This window comes from Schistocerca cancellata, chromosome 6 (genome assembly GCF_023864275.1).
Source record: "Schistocerca cancellata isolate TAMUIC-IGC-003103 chromosome 6, iqSchCanc2.1, whole genome shotgun sequence".
NCBI classification, from domain to species: Eukaryota; Metazoa; Arthropoda; class Insecta; order Orthoptera; family Acrididae; genus Schistocerca; species Schistocerca cancellata.
Window position 1 is genome coordinate 131577259 of NC_064631.1, and position 23571 is coordinate 131600829.

Genomic DNA, 23571 nt, shown 5'->3' on the forward strand with positions numbered 1-23571 from the left:
AGGGCATGACAATTGCTGTTTTCTGAATGTCTTCAAGTGTCACAGGGATCTGCATGAACACCTTTGAGCAGTCAGGTTTGCTAAATATAACTGAACCCATCAATGCGCGACTAAAATCCTGCAGATGTACTGGATATCGATCAACATTTAAGGCACGTTAGTCCCCACATCGGTGCCTTAAGTTATCTTCTTTGGTACTAAGTGTAAGGCAGATGACCATGGGCCGCATGATGGTTGAACAATGCACTGTTGCAATATGGCATCAAAGTCAGCCTTTGCTACAGCGAGTCACTCGGGCACAAGACAGCATGTATGGCATGAGATGAACAAGCTAATAAAGACTATGGAAATTCCTATAATACTTCACCCTCTCCCTTCATACTGTATGCATGAAATAAACATAAGATTAATCTACATGAAAGTGATATATGGATTAAAGGTAAAGGTAGGGCTGAATATGTGAAATTTGATGGTGATTGCACAATTTATTACCATAAATAAAGAAAAGACACTACACGTGTAGTCACTATGAAGTGGACTGTAAAAGGTTTGACATCCCTCTGTTCACCAGTTGGGTGATTGAGCTCTGTTCAGTATGTCTGCATGCGGTCCAAGGGCCTTCACTGGTTTAACCCTAAGAAGGTGGACAGCTGTCACTGGACCCACTATTTTCAGATTTGTTGTTGAACTGATAAGTAGCATGTTTGCAATGCTGGCTAATAAATCATAGAGGCCAAGGAAATCTGCACCCAGGATTTGTTAATTCACAGCAGCCACAGCAAATGTCCGAGGAAATGTGTGGCACAGTCCACAGTCCAAAATTCAGTGATGTGTGCCATGCATTTTAATTGTTGAATTTTTTGCCACCATAAGAGACAGTGCCTTACCCTTCCAGTGGTCTCTTAGCATAAATCATGGGAAGACAGACAGATCAGAACCCATATTGACAAGCTACTTCACACTGCCAGCCCATTACATCTCGAAGAGACAGCTGGATATTGCTCTGTACCTGGGTACACCTAGGCCCATTTGCAGCTGGCATCTGGGTGCGAACAGGGAGATGAATACTTTGTCGCTTCGTTACTGAAGGGGGAATGATATCAGCAGAACTTGCCTCTGTCTGTGATGGTGCCAACTGGTTGGCCTGCCTGCTGAGTGCTGCCACTGTGTGGCCAAGTCCTGAACTAGGTGGGGCAGGTCGGTATCTATACTGGTTGCTGCAGGAGATGCAAGTTCTAGGTGGGGCAGATCGGAATCTATATTGGTGGCTGCAGGAGATGCAAGTTGCTGCAGAGCCAAATTTGCCAGTGCAGCTGAGGCATTGTCACTGCTGCAGCAGTGGTATTGGGCACCATTGCCAGTGCATCATGCTCCCAATCAGCCAAGTCTGCAATGGCACACAGCATTTTTGTTCGTGTGGCAATAACTGCTTGCACTTGTGCTGGAAGGCTGCACATCCAGATAGCACACAACAGTGAGTCTAAAACCACGTCGGGCTGTGTGAGGCTCTGCAGATGATGCAACAACTGAGATGGCCTCCTGTCACCACACTCCTCTTGGTGCAGCAACTGATGCACCCATTGCTCCTGTGATGATGAAATTTAGCAGATTAACTCCTCTTTTGGCCACTTATATGAAGACTACATTGGCAGGGCAATGATTATGTCCCATGCCTCAGCCATGTACTCTTGATGTAGCTGGCTCATGGCATGTCCGAATTTGGCAAGTTGCAGGTGATGTTGCTCAGGAAAATTGCCTTCACTTTGCAGAACCACACAACTGGTTCATGGGATTAAAATGGTGGAAGCCTAACCAACACATGTCCTGTGCTTGCTGCTGCTCCCATAACAGTGGAAGCTGTTGATGTTGCTGTGCCTCGTGCATGTAAGATTTCCTCAGATAGATCGGGGAGGACAGAGACCAGAGTAGCTGTAGCCTCATTCTCCAGTCTCTGATTGCATGCTAGCAGCTTATCTATTGTCTGTTGCCTTTACAGTTCTTCCAAAGTCATCATCTTGCTTTAACACCTAGTTCACAATGGTTTATTCCAAACTCATTCTTTGCTGTAAGTCAGTCAATGGAAAATCCAGGATTGAATGTAACAATATTATGAGAAGAAAAGTTGTTACTCACAATACAGCAGAGATGCTGAGTTGCAGATAGGCACAACAAAAAGTAAGTGTAAGTGTTAGATTACTAACAGTGATGAAAGTTCATCACCATCACTAAGCCCATTGATCATGTCAGGGCTACAATTGATCATGTCAGGGCTACAGTCAAGTGTGAACATGTAGGTATCGCCAATTACCTGTCAGTCACGCAGTGAGCAGACTTTACTGTCACACACATGCACTTTGTTCAGGATATAGGCTATGGTGATGATGTGGCAACAGGAATGGATAAGTACAATTGGCAACAATGTATTTATTCTGTCAAATGAGTGACTGGACCAGGGACAAAAATGAAATCACATTACAATGTCCATTAACCAGCAACCATGATAATTGTATCTGCATAACAGTTCCACTCAAACATCTATCCCAGAGGCTGTACACTCCTTGGTCATGAGCACAATGTCCGACTGTGTGAGTGCATGAGAACAGTGGACACGTGTCCAGAAAGAAACTAACCTTCTTTTCACGATCACGTGGCAATATGTATTTCATGGATGCGGCAAAGCAAAGATGGAAATGAATGGAAAGCACCAAACAAACTTCCATACGTGTCTTCGGGGAGCTTGCATTAAGCTTGTCCCACATGGTCTATGGATTGAAGTTACAGATTCTTGAAAAACGCATAAACTGAGAAAATGCTTTTCAGAATTTTGCAATGGCATTACAAGTAAAAGATAATGTCTCCCCATTACTAGGTAAGCTGATAACAATAATTTCAGTTTATTGATCAAATTAATATGTTCTAAGTAATTTTCAGACAATTCATTTAGTATTATTTCACAGGATGTCTTGTCAAATGCACTACTTATAAAGCTGCAATCTCCCCAACCAATTTTTGGATGATTCAAGTCTCATTCAAATGTCAGTACAATTGCAAATGCTTGTATTAAAAATCTGAGATTTTTTTACTTAAGTTTTCAGTTATGTCTGGAAATAAAGCTAGTAGTCTATTGAATGATCCAATTATAAGTTCATGTTTGCCCTTTATACTGATCCTTACCCAAATATTCTCATATATCTCATGTGTCAGTCACTGCAAGTGGATGTGTGTGTGTGTGTTGCACACCATATTTCATGTTGTTTGTTTGAGGTATACTGAGGCAAAGTGGTCATCTTTGGCACATTAGTGTAAAAGATGACAAAAAATCTGATAAGTGCAAAATTCATGTGATTTGCATGTTTGATCTGCATGTTTATTTACTTGTATTTATGTATAAAGTCAACTTACAGTATTTCTTTTTCCTCAGAGTCAAATTGTGTGTCAGATAAAATTGTTTCAAAAACTTAGATCCAAAGACTACTTGTAAAATTTAAACACATTTTTCATCTTGATTTTAGCAATACTCTTCCAGGTATAGTGATATACCGTGTAGTACGGGGTGGGGCAAATGAAAGTGGCCAAGAGAACAGAGTCCTGGGGTACAAAGAAACACAGCAGTGGAAAGGAAATAGAGTACTAATCTGACTCATAGCACATGTAAAGTGACAACCTTTTGTCTCTTGCCACTTTTGGGCCCTGGTCAGCAAGTTGATGAAGGCTGATCAAAGCTGGACTGCTGAAATTGCTGCAGTCTCATCCGAAATGTTCTGTTGCAGTTCTTGAAGACTATGAGGATTGTTGTGATGCACCTTGGACTTGAGGCCTCCCCAGACAAAATAAACACACACTGATAGATCAGGTGGCCTGGGAGGCCAGCTAGGGCCATGATCAGATTGACCTCTACTAACAAGTCCGTCAGGTGTGAAGATTGTGTAATTGTGCTCCATGGTTTGTCCGACTTTGTGGTCAGTTGCTCCATCCTGTTGGAAGGACCTGGGCCACTTTTATTTGCCCCATCCTGTACCACATCATCAATTTTAAACATAATCTGCTTTCCTCAGAAAAGTTATACGGTCTGTAGTATTATATCATCAACTGTAAACATAATTAATTTTAAAATGAAACTTTTCACCTCAGTACACTCATTCAAAACCAACAGTTCCTTAATTTCATTTTATATTTACATGACAATAGGTATAGTTTTGAGAACTATTGTATGCTTGCAAACAAACAATTTTGAGAATTTTGATAAATTATTAGTGTTTTCCATGACCTGTTTGTTACTATATCAGCATTTATGGTTTACAAGGGGTAGAGAAAACTAATGAGCCTGATTTTTTATCTACAAAAATTTTTATTTATTTATTTTTTTCAACAACAATATTGTCCCCTTTAAAATAGCCCCTTTCAACAGCTATACATCAGCAGAGTTGTTGTTCCCTGTCTTTGTAGCAGTGCTGAAAGGCTTCATCTGGTAGGGCCTTTAACATGCTGGTCACATTCTTTCAAATATCTTCCAAGCTCTCTAAATGACATCCTTTTCACACATTTTTTCAATTTTGCAACAAGAAAAAAGCCACAAGGACTCAGATTAGATGAATATAGGGGTTGTGGAACCAGGAGAACGCATTTTGAGATCAAAAATTGTGTGATGGAAGTGGCTGTGTGAAATGAGGCTTTGTCATGACACAGCATCCATTTGTCTGCAATGTCCAGTCTCACTCAATTCACCCTTCTACTGAGCCCTTCAAAGTACATATTTTTACAATGCTTGTTTGACAGTTTGCCCTAGAGGAATAAATTCTTTATGCACAATAGCACCACTGTCAAAAAACCAAATCAGCATTGTTTTGATCTTTGATTTGGTCTTTTGAGCCTTTTTCAGTCAAGGAGATGTCTCAGCATGCCACTCCTAATTTTGTTGCTTTATCTCAGGATCACACTCAAAAACATAAGACATATCACCTGTGATTACATGATTGAACCATTCATGGTCATTGATAATCGTCTCAAGAAGAACAATGTTGTGATGTTTTTCAACAACATTTTGACAGAAAACATTCGCATGTACAAATCTTCAGTCAAAATCTGAAGTATGATGAAAATGTTTAAGTTTAACAGATCACCAATCATCCTTATTATTAAACATCAGGCTGATCTCACAAAAGAACACATATGTTCAATGTTTTTGTCAGCTTTTTACGCTGAAGGTCTCTCTGAGTGAGGTTCATTTTCAACATATTCTCGGCCTTCCAAAAATGATATGTGCATGTGACAAATTTGTGCTCTTGATAAGAAATGTTCTCCATAGGATTTCAGCTTTACAAAGTTCATACTCACAAATCCCACAAGTTTAACACAAAACATGTTTGCATTACATTACTCTAAATTTTGCTGTTCCATTTTTTGTAACACATAGTAAAAACACAACTTCACTGATAGTGCTCTAAAAAATTATGTGATGGCTGTAAGGAGCTGAATTTCGTCAGACTAAGCATCTGTAAGGGATGAACATATCAGTATACACAAGCAGAACAAACAACATTGCCAGATTGCTTGCATTGTTGTCAGTCTCACTACTTTTCCCACACATCTCATACAGCAGACGTAAATAAATTATGTACTGTGGCACATTAGTTTTCTCTTTCTGCAGAAGTGTACACTGTCTGCATTATTTGTAAATTAACACTATTGTTGAATTTGTTAGTGACCATAGCTTGAAAAACATTTCAGAGAAACAATAAAACCCATACCAACTTTTTGTTGACATAATAGATATCTCATTTTGGTTGTAAATCATATTACATTTAAAAGGCTACTGATAATGCTTGATGCAAGTCAGAATTGTAAATTAAGGGAGAATCAGCAAGCTTAGTTTTAAGTTATTTATTATCTATTATGTAAAATAATGCACCAGGGACAATGCAATCACACTGTGTTTGCTGTTCTCGAGCAGTGGATGTGTTGGTTGCCATTTGTAAGCATCTGGTATTCACCCTGACTACTGTAAAGCAATTGGAAGTTACTGCAAACAGATGTGTCTGGAGGGCTACTAAGAATTATGGAACAGAGATACCAAAGGTACTTCAAGTACTATCCCCTCCTGTGGATACTGTCGATACTGTCTCTTACAATGACTCTCTATCCAAGATAACATGCTGCATCCTCCCTATCAAAAAGTCCTCAATCCAGTCAGAAATTTCACTTCATACCCCATATGATCACACTTTTGCCAATAAATGTGGGTGTGGTACTGATGCAAATGCTTTTCTGAAATCAAGAAATACTGCATTTACCTGATTGCCTCGATCCAGGGTTTTCAGTATCTCATGTGAGAAAGTGCAAGTTGGGTTTCACATGATCAGTGTTTTTGGAATCCGTGCTAGTTGGCATTGAGGTAATTCAACTCAAGATGTCTCATTATGTCTGTGCTCAGAATATGTTCTAAGACAGATCAATTTTAAAGATTACAAAGGGTTAGAAACAATTGTAACTGAAGCCACTAACATCTGGAATCAAAGTATCTTGCACCAAAAAGAGAGAGCTTTATTTAATGCAGAGGGTTAGCTATAATCAAGAATCAAAGTGGCACTACAAATAGTATTACAAAATTCTTTATGGTATCTTCAAAAGGCAAATTCTGTGAACAAATTAAATGCAATTTGGAGCAGTATGGTGGATGAAATGAATAAACTGAATAACACAAATGATGTTGAAGTTTTTGATGACAGAAGAAATGAAACAGGTTATATTGCCACAGGTTGTGGTGTGTGCAGTGTGTGCAGTGTGGCATAGTGTTTAGCATCACTGGCTAGCATGCTGTGGATTGCCCGTTCAAAACTGAGCACCAGCAGTTATTTGTTATTTAGTATTTATCACTTCTGAAATGTACTTGAAATATCTTGTGTTTGTAATGTTTGTATATTCTGGAATATTTTATGTCAATATAAAGAACAACATTCTGCAATATTTGATATTTATATAAATAGCTGCAGTCTCTGCCCCAGAGTTCAATTCTGTTCTGACTGTACACCAGTGTTCACAATAGATGTGCTTTCAGTGCTAAATGTTGTATTTCACTAAAGACCCTGTTTTAGGATTTGGACTGAGTCTGATTGTGATGTGACATTGTTTGGTAGATGCCAGGTATTTCAAAACATTTACATGACCATAGCTCCAATTAGGCAATGTAAAAGCCATTGTCTACAGGGACAGGAACTGGAATACAAGCAGTACACTGTTTCCATGATCAGTATATTCAGTAGACCTATGGATTCAAAGCCAGCAGTAAGTGAGCTTCAGATCAGGCATCCATCAGTGTTTTCTGGAGGTGCCAGTGCATTGAGGAAATCCAACAGAAAACTATCCAACAGAAAACTGACTCCCCAGCATGGTCCCTATGGCAGTTGTGGAAGACCATCATGACCTCACCCCTTTCATACCAAACAGTTAGAAAAGAATACAGCATTTTTTGGCAGCTAGAACAATCAGACCAAGTAAGGATGAGATAACAGTTATGAATGTCAATCTGATACATCAGGAGGTAATACAGAATGTTAAAGATGAGGTGTATCATCTTTAGTACCACTCTCTGCCAAAAGCTGAAAGCAGCAGGAGGTGTGGACTTGGGCAACTTGGACTTATGCCGCAGCCACCAAATGACAACCCAGGATTCAACGAACACAGGTATAACAACTCCTATGCTAAGTACAGTACCACATAGAAGAACAGACAGTTGGAGGACAGAGGACAACATCCCAGTATGTTGCCACTGGGGATGATCTGGACACATTGAATGTTACTGGAGAGAAAGAAGACAGTTTTTATGAGTACTGCATCACCAGGTGTCAACCATTGCAACAGTTCTATTTGCAAAAGTCCCCTGCAAATGATTACGGCATCCAATGTTGTACCCTGTACGAGATGGTTCTTCAAAACACAGTAGCTGTTCCAAGTCACCATACAGAGATACTAACTGCTCACTTAGCCACCAATTTCAGGAAAACTAAGTGATGTGACCATCTATGTAGGTGAGTGGTTGTGACCACCACAGATGTAAATCCTCTATGGATGAGAGTCACTAAGATGTCAGGAAATTTCATTGCTGCCATCATCCATGGCCAGCTTTTGTAGGTGTTAGTCAACTTGGGGCCTCCTTTTCTATAATACCAAATGCTTTTTGCTTCAGTTAAAGAAGATTATGTTCCATCATAGGAAATCATCTGTGCTGGAAGTTTCAAAATGGGAAATGTGTTCAGCCAGTATGAAAATGTTTTGAAAATAGAGGTATAACTATCAATGAGAGACCACAATCCTTTGAATTTGATATTTTAACAGAATATAGTGAGAAAGTTAGTCTCAGATGGGAATTCTTGCAGACATAAAATGCAGTCACTGGTTGTGGAAGATAAGAACTCCATGCTGATGAAGCTTTTCCAACAAGCACATTTAACAAAGATTGCTCTGGGTGTTTGTTTGCCATTGAAAATGTTGTTATCCTGTCACCATCAATGACACAAGTTCCAGTCTTCAGTTGAGATGCTCAGTCAAACTGTGAAGCTTTTGTTTCACAGAAATCTACTCAGGTTCACCAAAGAAATCTACATGCCAGTGATGTTCATAATCATTGTAGGTGGTCAAGGAGAACTTTGGATCAGTAATTGTCACACACAGCCACAACTCATTCCTTAGGATATATGCGCAGAGACAGCGGAACCCTCCTGGGAAGGGCAGTTTAGTGTCACTGATAAAGAATCATGCTCCACAACCACTATCCACAACCACTATGGACAACGCAGGAGGGGAACTACAATTGAACTGCAAATAGGATCTGGCCTGGACAAGTAGCAATGCAGATGAGTGATAGCTGTTCTGCATTAATTTATGGATGCTTTCAAACCTGGAGTGGAGAAAAGACAGCAAAAGTGGCCCACATCAACACTGGATCGTTAACCAATTAGCTGCATCTCATTTAGTGTCACCAGCTGAAAGATGGATAATCCGGAAGAAAGGGGAGAGGTCACTACAAGATGACATCACTGAACATTCAGAGAGTCCTTGGTCCTCTCCTGCAGTCTTTGAGAAGAAGGAGTGCAGCACATGGCACTTCTGCGTTGACTAGCAATGAATGAACAAAATAATGATGGAAGATGTCTGTTCATTCTCCTACACTGATGACATCCTGGACTGCTTGAAAGGTTCAAACTATTTCCCAGCCATGGATATACTGAAAGGTTACTGACAAACTGAGGATGACAAGACTGACTCAGAAAAGACTGAATAGCACTTGCCTCTAAGAGTTCAAAGTTATGTTGTTTGGGCTACATAACATTCCAGGGGCCTTACAGCATATGATGGAAACCTGCTTCAACATCTACTTTTCAAATATAAGCAAGTGAACTCTAATTATAGACACATCTCTTTCCTTCACATATTCTCAGAGCTAAGGTAATACAGAGTGCTGAAACACCTCTCTGATAATGATATTTTAACAAGTCAGTTCAGTTTCTGCAAAGCTTCTCTACTGAAAAAAAAAAAAAAAAAGTATGTTATCTACAAACTCAGTTCTGAAGAACCAACAAGAAAAGTTATCCAGTCCACTTTTTCTCTGGTCTTTCCAAGGCATTTGACTGCTTAGATCATGAAATTATATTACAAAAACTAAAGTAGTATGGCATTCAAAGCATTGCTGTTGCATGGAGGAAATCATACCTTTAACAGTAACAACAGTAGGTCACATTAACTAATGGCACAACATGTAAAAGGCTGAATTCACTTTCTACTCAAATGCAGCATGGAACTCAAAATGATGAATTTTGTTTTCCAATCTGATGCTGAGTTTCATTCAACAAGATTTTTCACAGCTTTCAATGCTCCATTTTCAAATCTGACTGTATTAGGCATCAACACACTATAGTACTGCCATCTGCAGAAGCTTGTCTTAACTCAGTGTCAAACTGTAGTAGTTGTGTTGAGAAATAGGCTGTAATTATTACATTCAAGTTAGTAGGTCTGAAATGGCTACTTCTTCACTCACAGACCTTTCTGAGGAAGAGACTGTAATGCTTTTAGAGGATTGTCTATGTGAAAATGAGAATGACAATAATTTTTATGACCTTGATTTTGATGATGAAGTGATTCATTTGTGAATAGTTTGAGTGAAATGATGATTGAATCAGTCCAGCCCGAAGAGCTTCAAAAATATCACAGAATGAAAAGCTTTGTATTGTAATGCTTCTGTAAATATATTTGAATGAAAGCATACTTCTTGTTTTAATGTATACACTAATTTTTGACCAGTGGCATCACTGTTGTGGTGCTGTGATGTACTTGCCGCCAGGTGACAGTGATTTAAATAAGAGTGCATGGAGATGTCCTGCATCTGCATTACAGAGTGCATAAGGTTTAATATGACAAGGTTCAGTGTTTGGCCCACTTCTGTTTTAGGCCTACATAAGTAATTAACATAGGACATTGGAGAATTAATAAAAAAACTGTGAAGTTTACTGATGATACCAGTATAAACACATTCATATCAGGCTTAACTAGGAGAATAATGAAATAGGCTTATCGATGTTTCACAGCAGAACACTTTAACCCCTAATCTTACCAAGACTCAAATTATACAATTCCAAACTAATAAAAATGTCTTACAGGTTCCAGAAGTAGGGATCAATGGACACATATTATATGAGGGGCCATGCGGGACATTCCTAGACATGGATAATAAATTGAGGAGGTGCCAGCATGCAGATAACCAAAAAGCTCAATTCTATCTGCTTTGCACCAAGAAATTATACTCATTGTGTTGGTCTACACATAGGATTGTTAGCATACTTTGCAAACTGTCCTATGTCATAATTCTCTGAGGCAATGCAACTAAAGTAAAAAAATTATTTATTCTATGGAAATGTGCAGTAAGAATGTACATAAAATCAATTGCTAAATTTCTTGAATAAGGTCTTTCACAGACCTATGGATTCTTACACTTCCTTTTCACAGCATAAGCTCACTTGACTACATATTAATCACCCCTATAAAAGAGAAAACTGGTCATTTTGAAGCACCGTAAGTGGTGTGGAACTTGTATCCTGCTGTCATATGACTCACTGTCACTGTCATAAATCATAGCAGTGAAGTGGTGTGTATATGCTATTTAGTTGGAAGAATGTAGCATAGTATGATGGGCTGATGTGAAAACTTGACAAAATGACTAAAAGGAGCTATCGCATTTGGATGTGCCAATGACCACACAGTGAATAAAGTTGCCTGATTTGTTGGTGTATTAATGTGGAGTGTCTATCTACAAGGAATGGTGTGCCATTTGCAGCCTTGTAACACAGTATAAGAGCAGTGGTCAGAAAAAGATCCTAAGCACATGGACTGAAGATGACTATTATGCACTGTCAATGACAATTGGATTCAGGAATTGCTGCTGTCAGGGGTGGGGAATACAGATCCATCACAACCCATTTTTCAGTGAACATTACAAAATGAACAGCACGCAGTGGAATTTGCTAAAAGCTGTTGCCCACAGGAGCACATATAGTTACATGTCTTCAGTGGGTCGAACAACACAGAAACTGAACAGTGCCTTACTGGAGGTGTGTAGGATGGCCCAATGAACTATTACTCTGCCTCATTTCAAATGATGCAAGATGTCTTGTGTACCTATAGTCCTATGAGTCATTTTTGAATTAAGGTGTTTATTTCAACATTCTTGGTAACCAAGTGTTGCCCTTTCTTCTACACCTTCATAATGAGTATACTGTAGACAATATTATTTTTCAAGTTGACAACACCCATGTTCACTGGGCAGCACCTGGTTTGGCACTCAGTCACCCAATCACAACTGGACTGGACCTCTAAATCATCCACTCTTAATCCCATTGAAAATGTCTGGGACTATCATGTTCACTTCATTCTTTAGAAGTCAAAGTGTTGAAATATTTGAAGTTACCAAAAATATTAAATATTTTTGTAATTTTTCTATGTGGTAATTTTAGGGTGTAATGCATGTAAAGTCAGTAAAGCTCTTAATGTTTAGACACTAGTGTCAAAGAACAGCATGTATGGACTTTTCAGGTATCTTAGCATTATATCCTATGTATCGTAGCATGGAAAATGTAACATTTATTAACAACACAAATGGAAAACATAATAATACAGAAAAAGCACAAGTCCAGAAGCAATGTAATGCCAAGTCAGTGCATGTGTGCAATACCAATACAACCAGAGAATAATCCAAGAGAAATACCAGTAATGTGAGCAATGACTGTAATCCAAGTATCAAACAGTGGTGTGAATAGTAGCAGTAATTGTGAAGGCTAAGATAGAATGCCTGCTCCTTGCTATCGCTGTTCTTTAACTGTTAGTTAAGTCAGAAATTCTTGCAAAAGGTGTGGAGAATAGGGCAAGTCCACTGTGTTGTATATCACTCCTGCTAGTGCAGCGGTGACAGGAGGGAGGAAGGAAGGAAGATTACTATTTAACATTCCATTTATATCAAGGTCATTGGAGATGATGGTGACAGAAGTGAAGCCAGTGGTGCAACGTGGAGAATATTGTCTTCACTCTCTGTGTCAGATACAGCACTAAATATTTTAATATTGTCGGTGGTAAAGGTGAACCTTAATTACAGATACAAGGGGAAACACACAGTAATTACATGAGAGAATAACAGTATTCACTAGCTATCCTTTTTGCAGTCTTCATATAGAAATGTCAACATGTATACAATACTAAGTAACCCACACACAGATATTTACATAGATGCTGGGCACACACAAATAGCTCGACAAAAACCTGAGTGGTGTAATAAGAAAAGCAGCAATTTCTTGACAGTATTGACTCGTTTATGTAGACAAAAATATACTTAGTACTATTTTATGGGTACAAGTAAGCACAAAAATTCAACAATGAATAATTATTTGTAAAGAAACAAAAATAGTATTGATATGCAAGATGTAAGATAATCTATGATAGCTGTATTGTTTTATTGATGTATTACATGTCTTAAAGTTGTTACTCGTGCCACAATCCATAGAACAAAAGGTCTGCTTTGAATAATCATTCATGGTACCTAGGACAGAATAATGTGTTGTGCCAACAATAAGAATATGCATGTAGCTGTGCTATAGTTTCGGCATTAGTCTAGCGAAATTTTCTGTCCTGCCTAATATTGTTGCCTTTATCATCTAGTGCTGTGTATGACAGAAGAGTTATATTATGTTTTCACTTAGTCTGCTTATTATTCCAAAAATGTAAACTTAGCAGTAGATGGATACAGTAATATGTATTGTTTTATTTCAGGGTCTATATTTACAAATGAGAAAGCTTTATGGATATCGCCAGATGGAAAGAAAATTGCATTTGCTACATTTAATGACACATATGTAGCAAACCTTACAATTCCAGTTTTCACACATAACAGCTACAGGAGTAATAAATATTCACGAAATTTTACGGTTCGTTATTCTAAAGTGAGTATAGCACTTTTTAAAACTATTCCAAGCAATAATTTTGTCCATTTGTCACAACTGACATTAATGAAATTGTAGACAGGGTCATCCCAGCCTATTGTCACTCTCAGTGTTCTGAATTTGGAGACCAAGAGACAAAATCGGCCAAGCACTGTAAAAGTTCCATTGCCAAGAGACATACTTAGAAAGTAAATACCTCCATTACATTATTTTTATTCATGATCAAATACTATTCTATCTAGACCACAGACTTAATTATATTTACTTCACATATTTGAAACATGCTAATTATTGTAATTAATATGTCATCACAGTGAACCTATTCTCTCCTCTGTATCATGGATAAACAATGATGAGATTGCATCAGTATGGCTCAACCGACTTCAGAATAAAGCAAAAATATACAGATTTAAATACTCAGATTATCGACATATCAATGAAGTAAGTATTTCCTAAAATATCTTAAAATTCTTGTACTTAATAACTTATCTGACTGCTTAATTTCTGTGTCTATAGATCCTTTCAATATCAGAAGACAAAGGATGGGTAGCATTTGATTCACCACCATTATTTTCATGGAAGGGTGCAAAGATGGTGTTTATAATTCCTCAAGAAGAACATGGCATTGGAGAATATTCACATATTGCTGCAGTACACTTAAAAGCAAATATGTTCAAAAAACTAACAAAAGGAAACTTTAGTGTAACAAAAATAGTCGGCTGGGATCAGTCTCATCACCTACTGTAAGATAAAAACAAAGAAATTAGAATAGAATATTTTGTTATAAAATTCTGTCAAAACTGCACACAGTAAGTATGAATTACTTTTCTTTCAGGTACTTTATAGCAGTCCATGGAAGGTTTCCTGTTGTGCAGCACCTATACAGTGTATCTGATCAGATGGAAGGTGCACCACATAATCCATTATGTCTTACATGTGATCAGAGAACAGTTTATGGAAACATGTTTTGCTTACATAATGATGCATCATTCAGCATTAATGGTACATACTACATTTTGAACTGTGGTGGTCCCGATGTCCCAGAAATTAGCTTCCACAGCAGGGTAAATAAAACATTCAATTATCTTATTAATGATATGAATAAAATAGAAAGAAACATTCCACATGGGAAAAATATATTAAAAAACAAAGATGCAGTGAGTTACCAAACGAGAAAGTGCTGGCTATCTACAAGCGCTTTCTCGTTTGGTAAGTCACAGCATCTTTGTTTTTTAATATATTCAATTATCTTACTTTGATATGATAGTTCCACATGTGCAGAATATGTTTCTATGCCATCAAAGTTAGAAAATAAAAGCTTTTTGAAATTTGTGTGCACATTTTTAAGAACTTATCAGTCACATGAACATCTGGAGCTATGTTAACAGATAAATAGATTAAAATCTATCAAAGGGAAAATACACTTGAGAAAGACTTGCCACCCATCGCTTACCCCCAAGAGGTAAAATTTCAGTACTACCGAAAGACACACATAAAAAGGTGGGTCCCTCTCAACTTGAAATCTGAGTGACCTTCCCTTCCTTTTTAACCTTCTCCAACGTATCACTACTCCTTCCAGAAGAATGAACTATTAGTTCTAAAAGGCAGGATAGTGTATGTGCTTTTATGTGTGTCTGTTGATAGTACTAAAATTTTGCAACTGGGAATAAGTATTGACTGAAAATTCTCTCTCGTAATTTTTTAAGTTTAAATTCTCATCAAAGAGGAGATAAATATATGAAACAGGAGAAAGAATGTATGAAATGTACTGACACCCAAAATGGGCAAGACAATTTCATGTTAGGAACAACACTCTGAAACTGTTTTATGCAATATGTTAGTTTCCTAATCCACTGTTCGGGACAACTTTCTAACCTCTTCCATATCTATACCTCTTGAAATTCCTTTTTTTCCCTATTTTCTAGATTTGTAGCCTTTTGAGAAAAGCATTTTTATAACTGTGAAATGTACAAAGTCAATCAAAGTTTTAAAGCAGTATGTTTGTTACTCCTTTACTTGTTCTATCTACAGTGAATGATGAGCAAAAGCTTATCTTCTGTTGCAGATGATGTTAATATTCCTTTTTTACATGTGTTTCTATAAATATATTCATTCAGTTTTTAACTTTTCATTCACAGTCAAAGTCAGTCCCATACTCAGGAAATTAGTTTTGGGAGCAGATGCAGTATAAGGAATCCCCAGGGAGGTCCTAGTGGAGGAGATCATTTTCTGTTGTTTTTCCTCCAGCTGGTATAATGTAGCAGTGTTGTATTGTTATGGTGAGAGGGGGATCATAGAGCCTGTTGCTGGTGCACTTCCCTCACAAAGCCCCTAGAGGATTTCTGAGCTTAAGACCCACATCTGACAAGTGACCACCAACAGTGTCACATGCCCTAACTCCATGTGGAGAGATTTGGAATTTATCTCAGGATATTTGCACAAAGTCTGGTTAGCAGGAAGTGTATGCCACTCATCTAGCCCTTGACAACTAAATACCATCAATGAAATTTTCATTGTTCATCAGGATTCAAACCTGGTAAATTCAAGTTGAGTGCTACTATGCAGGCATGTATTATCAGTCTTTCTTGCAGTGGTGGTCTCTTCCTTGTTGTTGTTGTTGTCTTCAGTCCTGAGACTGGTTTGATGCAGCTCTCCATGCTACTCTATCCTGTGCAAGCTTCTTCATCTCCCAGTACCTACTGCAACCTACATCCTTCTGAATCTGCTTAGTGTATTGATCTCTTGGTCTCCCTCTACGATTTTTACCCTCCACGCTGCCCTCCAATGCTAAATTTGTGATCCCACGATGCCTCAGAACATGTCCTACCAACCGATCCCTTCTTCTAGTCAAGTTGTGCCACAAACTTCTCTTCTCCCCAATCCTATTCAATACCTCCTCATTAGTTATGTGATCTACCCACCTTATCTTCAGCATTCTTCTGTAGCACCACATTTCGAAAGCTTCTATTCTCTTCTTGTCCAAACTAGTTATCGTCCATGTCTCACTTCCATACATGGCTACACTCCAGACAAATACTTTCAGAAACGACTTCCTGACACCTAAATCTATATTCGATGTTAACAAATTTCTCTTCTTGAGAAACGCTTTCCTTGCCATTGCCAGTCTACATTTTATATCCTCTCTACTACGACCATCATCGGTTATTTTACTCCCTAAATAGCAAAACTCCTTTACTACTTTAAGTGTCTCATTTCCTAATCTAATTCCCTCAGCATCACCCGACTTAATTTGACTACATTCCATTATCCTCGTTTTGCTTTTGTTGATGTTCATCTTATATCCTCCTTTCAAGACACTGTCCATTCCGTTCAACTGCTCTTCCAAGTCCTTTGCTGTCTCTGACAGAATTACAATGTCATCGGCGAACCTCAAAGTTTTTACTACTTCTCCATGAATTTTAATACCTACTCCGAATTTTTCTTTTGTTTCCTTTACTGCTTGCTCAATATACAGATTGAATAACATCGGGGAGAGGCTACAACCCTGTCTCACTCCTTTCCCAACCACTGCTTCCCTTTCATGCCCCTCGACTCTTATAACTGCCATCTGGTTTCTGTACAAATTGTAAATAGCCTTTCGCTCCCTGTATTTTACCCCTGCCACCTTCAGAATTTGAAAGAGAGTATTCCAGTCAACATTGTCAAAAGCTTTCTCCAAGTCTACAAATGCTAGAAATGTAGGTTTGCCTTTTCTTAATCTTTCTTCCAAGATAAGTCGTAAGGTCAGTATTGCCTCACGTGTTCCAACATTTCTACGGAATCCAAACTGATCTTCCCCGAGGTCGGCTTCTACCAGTTTTTCCATTCGTCTGTAAAGAATTCAGGTTAGTATTTTGCAGCTGTGACTTATTAAACTGATAGTTTGGTAACTTTCACATCTGTCAACACCTGCTTTCTTTGGGATTGGAATTATTATATTCTTCTTAAAGTCTGAGGGTATTTCGCCTGTCTCATACATCGTGCTCTCCAGATGGTAGAGTTTTGTCATGACTGGCTCTCCTGAGGCCATCAGTAGTTCTAATGGAATGTTGTCTACTCCCGGGGCCTTGTTTTGACTCAGGTCTTTCAGTGCTCTGTCAAACTCTTCACGCAGTATCTTATCTCCCATTTCATCTTCATCTACATCCTCTTCCATTTCCATAATATTGTCCTCAAGTACATCGCCCTTGTATAAACCCTCTATATACTCCTTCCACCTTTCTGCTTTCCCTTCTTTGCTTAGAACTGCGTTGCCATCTGAGCTCTTGATATTCATACAAGTGGTTCTCTTCTGAATAAAATTTGATCAGACAATGGAAACTCCAGGTAGGAATATCAACAATATAGGAAAAGGCAGATTACTACTTACCGTAAAGAAGACATGTCAAGTTGCAGACAGGCACAATTAAAAGATGCTTACGTAAAACTTTCAGCCAGAGCCCTCATTAGTAAAAGAGAGACACACATCATTCACACACATAAGCAAGCACATCTCACGCACACGCGATTGCTGGAGTTAGTGCTCATGTGCTGTTGTGTGTGTGTGAGGTGCTTGTTTGTTTGTGAAAATGGTGTATGTCTCTCTTTTACCGATGGAGGCTGTGGCCAAAAGCTTTATGTAAGTATCTTTTAATTGTGTCTGCCTGCAACTTGACATGTCTTCTTTACAGTAAGTAGCACTCTATCTTTTCCTACAGTGTAACAACAAAATTTAACTATTTCATATGTACACAGCTATCAATGTAGTGTACTAAGAGCCTAAGTCTGATTTTTATTCTGGTTCATTCCTGAAATGCTGTTTGTTTTTGAGATGAGAAGTATACTTGTTTTCATTCAGATTTCACAGTCCTTAAGCCTTATTATAAAGGAAGCAGACTTTAGTAAACGTAACATTAGTTAATAAAATATTCAAACATTTTACTGAGCCATGTTATATAACTTTGATGGCACTCAACTGACATTTGGAGAAGTGAGTTTCAGGCTCCCTTCTGGTCACCCTGAATTCGTTTCCTGTGATTTATTTGAGCTGATTAAAGTGGATGACCAAATGCTTCCCTTGAAGAAAACTTTTTTTTTTCATTATCCATGTGCTATCCACTATTGTGCTCTGTATCTGACAACTGCGTAATCAATGGGAGTTCATTCTTTTTTCATATACTTTACAAGATAAACAAGCCTGAGCTGATACATTTAAATAGGGCATTTGAAGAAAAACATGTTCATCATTATCACAAACCAAGTCTTAATTGTGTTTAAAATGCAATTAGATTTTTTGAAATGTGTAACTCTTTAAGTACTCAAGGAGGAAAGGGTCTTGATACAATACATCACTAAAGATGTACATGGATCCCAAAAGTTTTTAAAGGTTACTCTGCAGTGCAAGTGGTTCGAATATATTTTATATTTGTCCTGTTCCTGAATTAGTTTACAAATACATTCCCATAACATAATTTAGAAATAGTGTTGACAGGACACAAATGTTGAAGTATCCTTTAGATATCGCAAGAAATGTCACAGGCTACACCAAGGTTTATGGCTGAAATGAAATGAAGTTGGAGAAGATTATTAGTTCTGAAGTAATTTTCTCATTTAAATTAGTAACATTCCTTTGATAGGCACTGATAATAGGTATAGACTATATACAAATTTGAGTGTAAGTGTTGTAAATCATTACCTACATTGATGAGCTTTTGCTAACAGTTTACTTTTACAGTTGTGTTACTTCTCTGCAACCAGATCACAAGAATAATTGGTAGAACACATCCTCATTCACAAACAATTTTGTCAAATCTACTCTTTATATGCATATATGGTATCACTGAATATGTTTTTTTCTGGTTGTTGACAACTGTTATCCTTAATTTTCTCTTTACTAGTCATTACCTGACTATGAGACATTTGGACCATTTATTGCTTCCACACACTTCTTTCCTACCATTCTGTAAGATATTTTTAATCATATTTTGTAATGACTACCTAATTTGCAAATGTCAGTAACAATGTATTTCAAATGTTCGTAACTACTGCTTCATCTAAGCCTTTCTCATTTTCCACATTTCACTCCTCCTCAGTACACTGGTCGAAACATATAACTTCAGAAACAACTTCCATAATCCAGTGGCATTATTGAAAATAGAATTTTCTTTTGACTGAAGAAAGCACTTTTCAGTTGTACAGCCAGTTCTTATCCACTAATCTGGTATTCTGCCATCCACCCAAGCTACAAAATATCATAATTCATCCTTATGCCACACCTTCTACCAGCACATTGCCATGTGGGTCATATCCATGTGACACACACTTGTTCAAGAACTGTCCCACACACCCACAAAGTACATCCTTTTATAGTTCTTCCACGGGTACACCCTAGTTTATTAGAGGTGTGACGAACTGTGAGAGCAGCTATTTCACATTTCAACTCCATTGCAACTCCTGCAGAATGGCCACCATCAAAGTGTAACGGAGAGCAAGTTTGCCACCCAGTGGCAGAGTTTTCAGAACTGAGAGCTTTGTCACAAATTGAATCATCTGGAATCCCCAATTTTCATCAAGATTGTTTCATTACAAATGTCAAGCACTTTTGGCTAAAAAATGTCCATACACAGATGATAATCTGTCTGAGAAAACATGCAGTCTTTGTAAAGTAAAAAGAGTTGAATCCCCCCACACAGTCAGAGGAAGTTGAGTAGATACAAGAAGCATTTCAAGGAAGTGAAAAAAATTGATTACACAATAAAATAAACAACAGTCTGGCGAGTCTGTAAAAATTTGTCTATATACTGTTGTAAGAGGCCAAATATTCTGATACTCATATCCTGACAAACTTGTTCATGAACTAAGCACTCTCTGAATGCTACTTTAGTTGAAAACTACTTTTGTACACCCACTACCTATAACAATTTCACAAGTAAGATAGAAAATATAAGTATCAACACTGAAATGGTGGATAATATGTAAGGGGAGAGGGGGGGGGGGGGAGGGATTATTCCTTAAATGCTCACAAAGTTACTAAAGGGACTTATAATGAACATTATATTCTTATATATGTAAACTATATGAGTTGAAGTATATAACAAAGTAAAACTGGAGGCAAGTACATAGTATTATAAACAGCAATTTCTCAGAGACTTCATTATAATTCTGAAAAACACTGTAAATAAACTGCTGGAAAAAAAGTAGTACACTCTTTTAGAGGTTTCCAATTAACTCAAGATTTATTATTGCTATAGTGCATATGGAATTGTTGTGTACATAGTTCCGCGTAGTCAGTGCGTACACAACTTTCCCACTAGAGTGTGCCCCGCTAAGCACAACAGCACAGGCACAGCGCTCATCCATCTCCGCTCTACGAGATAGCGCTACCATAAAGATGGACCAAATTCTGCTTCCGCCGATCTGCATATTAATATGTAACGCAGCCAATGAGAGTGCTGCTAACATAGAACCTTTTCTCCTCACAGATCACAGTCACGCAGTGATACCTGAACGCGCGAGGTATTATAACGAGTGTACAGACCTTCTATTAGTCAGTCTGCATTAGTCTGCATCAGTCTGCACAAGTCTGCATTAGTCTGTAGTCAAGTTTCAGTCTGCACCTAAGAAGATTATCATATTCCTGTACATAGCCATGAAGAGAAATGTATAGACACTTTGTCAAGCATCAGAGATGTGTGAGAATAAGATTAACGTACCAAGACCAAAGGAGCTTCAGATTGTCAATTGTAAACAGCATCCAGAATCGAGTTACGTAATATCTATGATTTTTATTATTTTAATAAATGTGTGTGAAAATTAATCAAGTTCTGTTTACAGTTGGTCACCGTCAATCTGCTACTCTAAGTGTGCAAGTGGCATTTCTATTGTCTGACCTAACGGCAGAAGATAAAGTCGATCATAGAGATGGTGGATACTGTCCTGGGAAAAATTATTCCAAGCCTGATCAACCTGCTCATGTAGTTCTGTAAGAGTTGTTGGTCGATGAGTCACACAAGTCACTTCTCACCTCATCCTGTCCCACACATGCTCAATTGGAGACAAGTCAGGAGATTGTGCTGGCCAGAAAAATTGCTGCATGTCTTGCAGAGCATGTTGAGTTTCCCAGGCAATGTGTGGGTGAGCATTATCCTGTTGGAACCTTCCCATAGCACGAATGACAAAAGAATGGATCTAACAACATTCTGCACATACCAAGCACTGGTTAGCTTCCCCTCCAGAAACATGAAAGTTATATGAGAGTTGTAGCTTATCATTGCATGCCATTCCATCTTCCAAGTGATCATCTGATGGCATCAAACAAGTTGTACATGTCAATGCTGCGGCACGAGTGGTAGATGGGCTATAATGTGCATGCCTGCAGCTCTACTACTACTAATAACCAGTTTGCAACAGTTCATATCGACATGTCTCGGCTCACAAGCCCTCTTATCGGAATTGTGGTGGCTGTATGATCTGACACTGTTGCCCTTAAAATATGATGATCCTGGCAGACATCTGTGCTGCATGGACATCCAGAATCTTGTCTATGGGTGTGAGAATGTTCATGTGGTCACTGATACCAGTATCATTGCACAACTGATGCAGTACAATCAACTTGTCTTGCAGTTCTTCCAAAGGACTTCAATTTGATTCCTTTCAAACTCACTCAGTTGGCTGTAGGAAGCATGAGTTCATCTCCATCACATGGTTGCCTGTCTGCTTCACCTGTTTGCACCACATTGAGCCTTCTGGCTGTGAGCATTCTCTATTAAAGGGTAGACACAGATGGCACTCTGGTGGCTGCACCACAACATTATCTGTTGGTGGACAACGTTGAAACTAATATCAGAACATTTACTATCCCCCAGGTGGCATATACCAACATCACATCAAAACTGACATTGTGTTTTGAGGTGCACTATTTTTTTTACTGGCAGTGTAGACATAAAACTTAAATCTAATTTCTCATTTGGTTTGTAAATTTTACAATTAAATTATGATGGCCTAACAATGGATGGTAAATCTATTTTAAATAAGAACATGGTAGTGGGCAGCAGGCTACGCTTCTGTATTAATACCATAGATCCTCCAGATAAGTGTGCTTCAAGTGACCTAGTCTGGCCGAGGAGCCTGCACTTTGGCAAAGATATTCAGTCCTATTTGGTGCATTGGAAAATAACTTGGTGGCAGAATGTATGGATAACAACAATAAAATCTGAGTTGCATTAGTTGTAGCTTCACAGTAACTGCAAGGCTTCAGTCAAAGATGAACCTCTGGGTTTATTCTCCTTCATGGACCTTGGCCAGCGCCCACTCAGAACTTCATATGCAACAAGCAGCTTCAGTTTTCACCACCTTGTATCCATGTGAAACACAAATCTACATCTTGATCTACAAGCTCAAACCAGTGAAAAGTGTGTGGCAGGGTACTTCCCATAAGTATGGGAAGAATTACTGATTAAATACCTCTGTACATGCTATAATTAGTCTGCTCTTGTCTATGCAGATCCTACAATACCCATATGTATGGGGTTGTAGTATATTCGTAGATTTCTCACTTAATATTGTTGCTTGAAATTGAGTAAGAAGGCTTTTGCAATACAGTTGGTGTCTCTTTGAGTATCTGCCGATTCATGTTTCCCAGCATCTCAGTGACACTTTCCTGTGAGTCAAATAAGCCTGTGACCATTTGTGATGCTATTCTTATTGGGAGTCTTACATATATGAACAATATTCTAAGATGTGTCTCATATTTTTTAAGCTGTCTGCTCTGTAGGCTGACTTCATTTCCACAGTATCCTACCAATCAACCAAAGTCCACAACCTGCTTTACCTATGGTTGAGCCTATTTGATCATTCAATTCTATATCCAAAAATTGTACACTTACTGATATCGTAGTAATCATGGCAAACAAAGATTTACAAGAATAAAATGACCTATATAAGAAATACTAATTTCAGTAGACAGATATGAAGAGCACATGTGGCACAGATAAAATTGTCTACATGCAGCAATAAAAAATAGTGAGTACAACTCCTAGCTCTTATTCACACTTTAGTTGCAAGGCAGTGACATTATTATACTGTTAAACTTTGGACTAGTAAACTAGAAAAAGAGGAA

General features: G+C 38.1%; 1 protein-coding gene across 2 annotated transcripts in view; it reads left to right on the forward strand.

Annotated features, from left to right (window-relative positions):
- Positions 1–23571, forward strand: part of LOC126191239 (venom dipeptidyl peptidase 4-like) — a 198283-nt gene that overhangs the window by 129533 nt on the left and 45179 nt on the right. For both annotated transcript variants that reach the window (XM_049932045.1, XM_049932046.1), the window contains exons 8-12: positions 13306–13475; positions 13554–13663; positions 13790–13916; positions 13992–14218; positions 14311–14539. In XM_049932045.1, coding sequence (XP_049788002.1) covers positions 13306–13475; positions 13554–13663; positions 13790–13916; positions 13992–14218; positions 14311–14539 — 863 coding nt within the window. The remainder of the gene's footprint in view (positions 1–13305; positions 13476–13553; positions 13664–13789; positions 13917–13991; positions 14219–14310; positions 14540–23571) is intronic.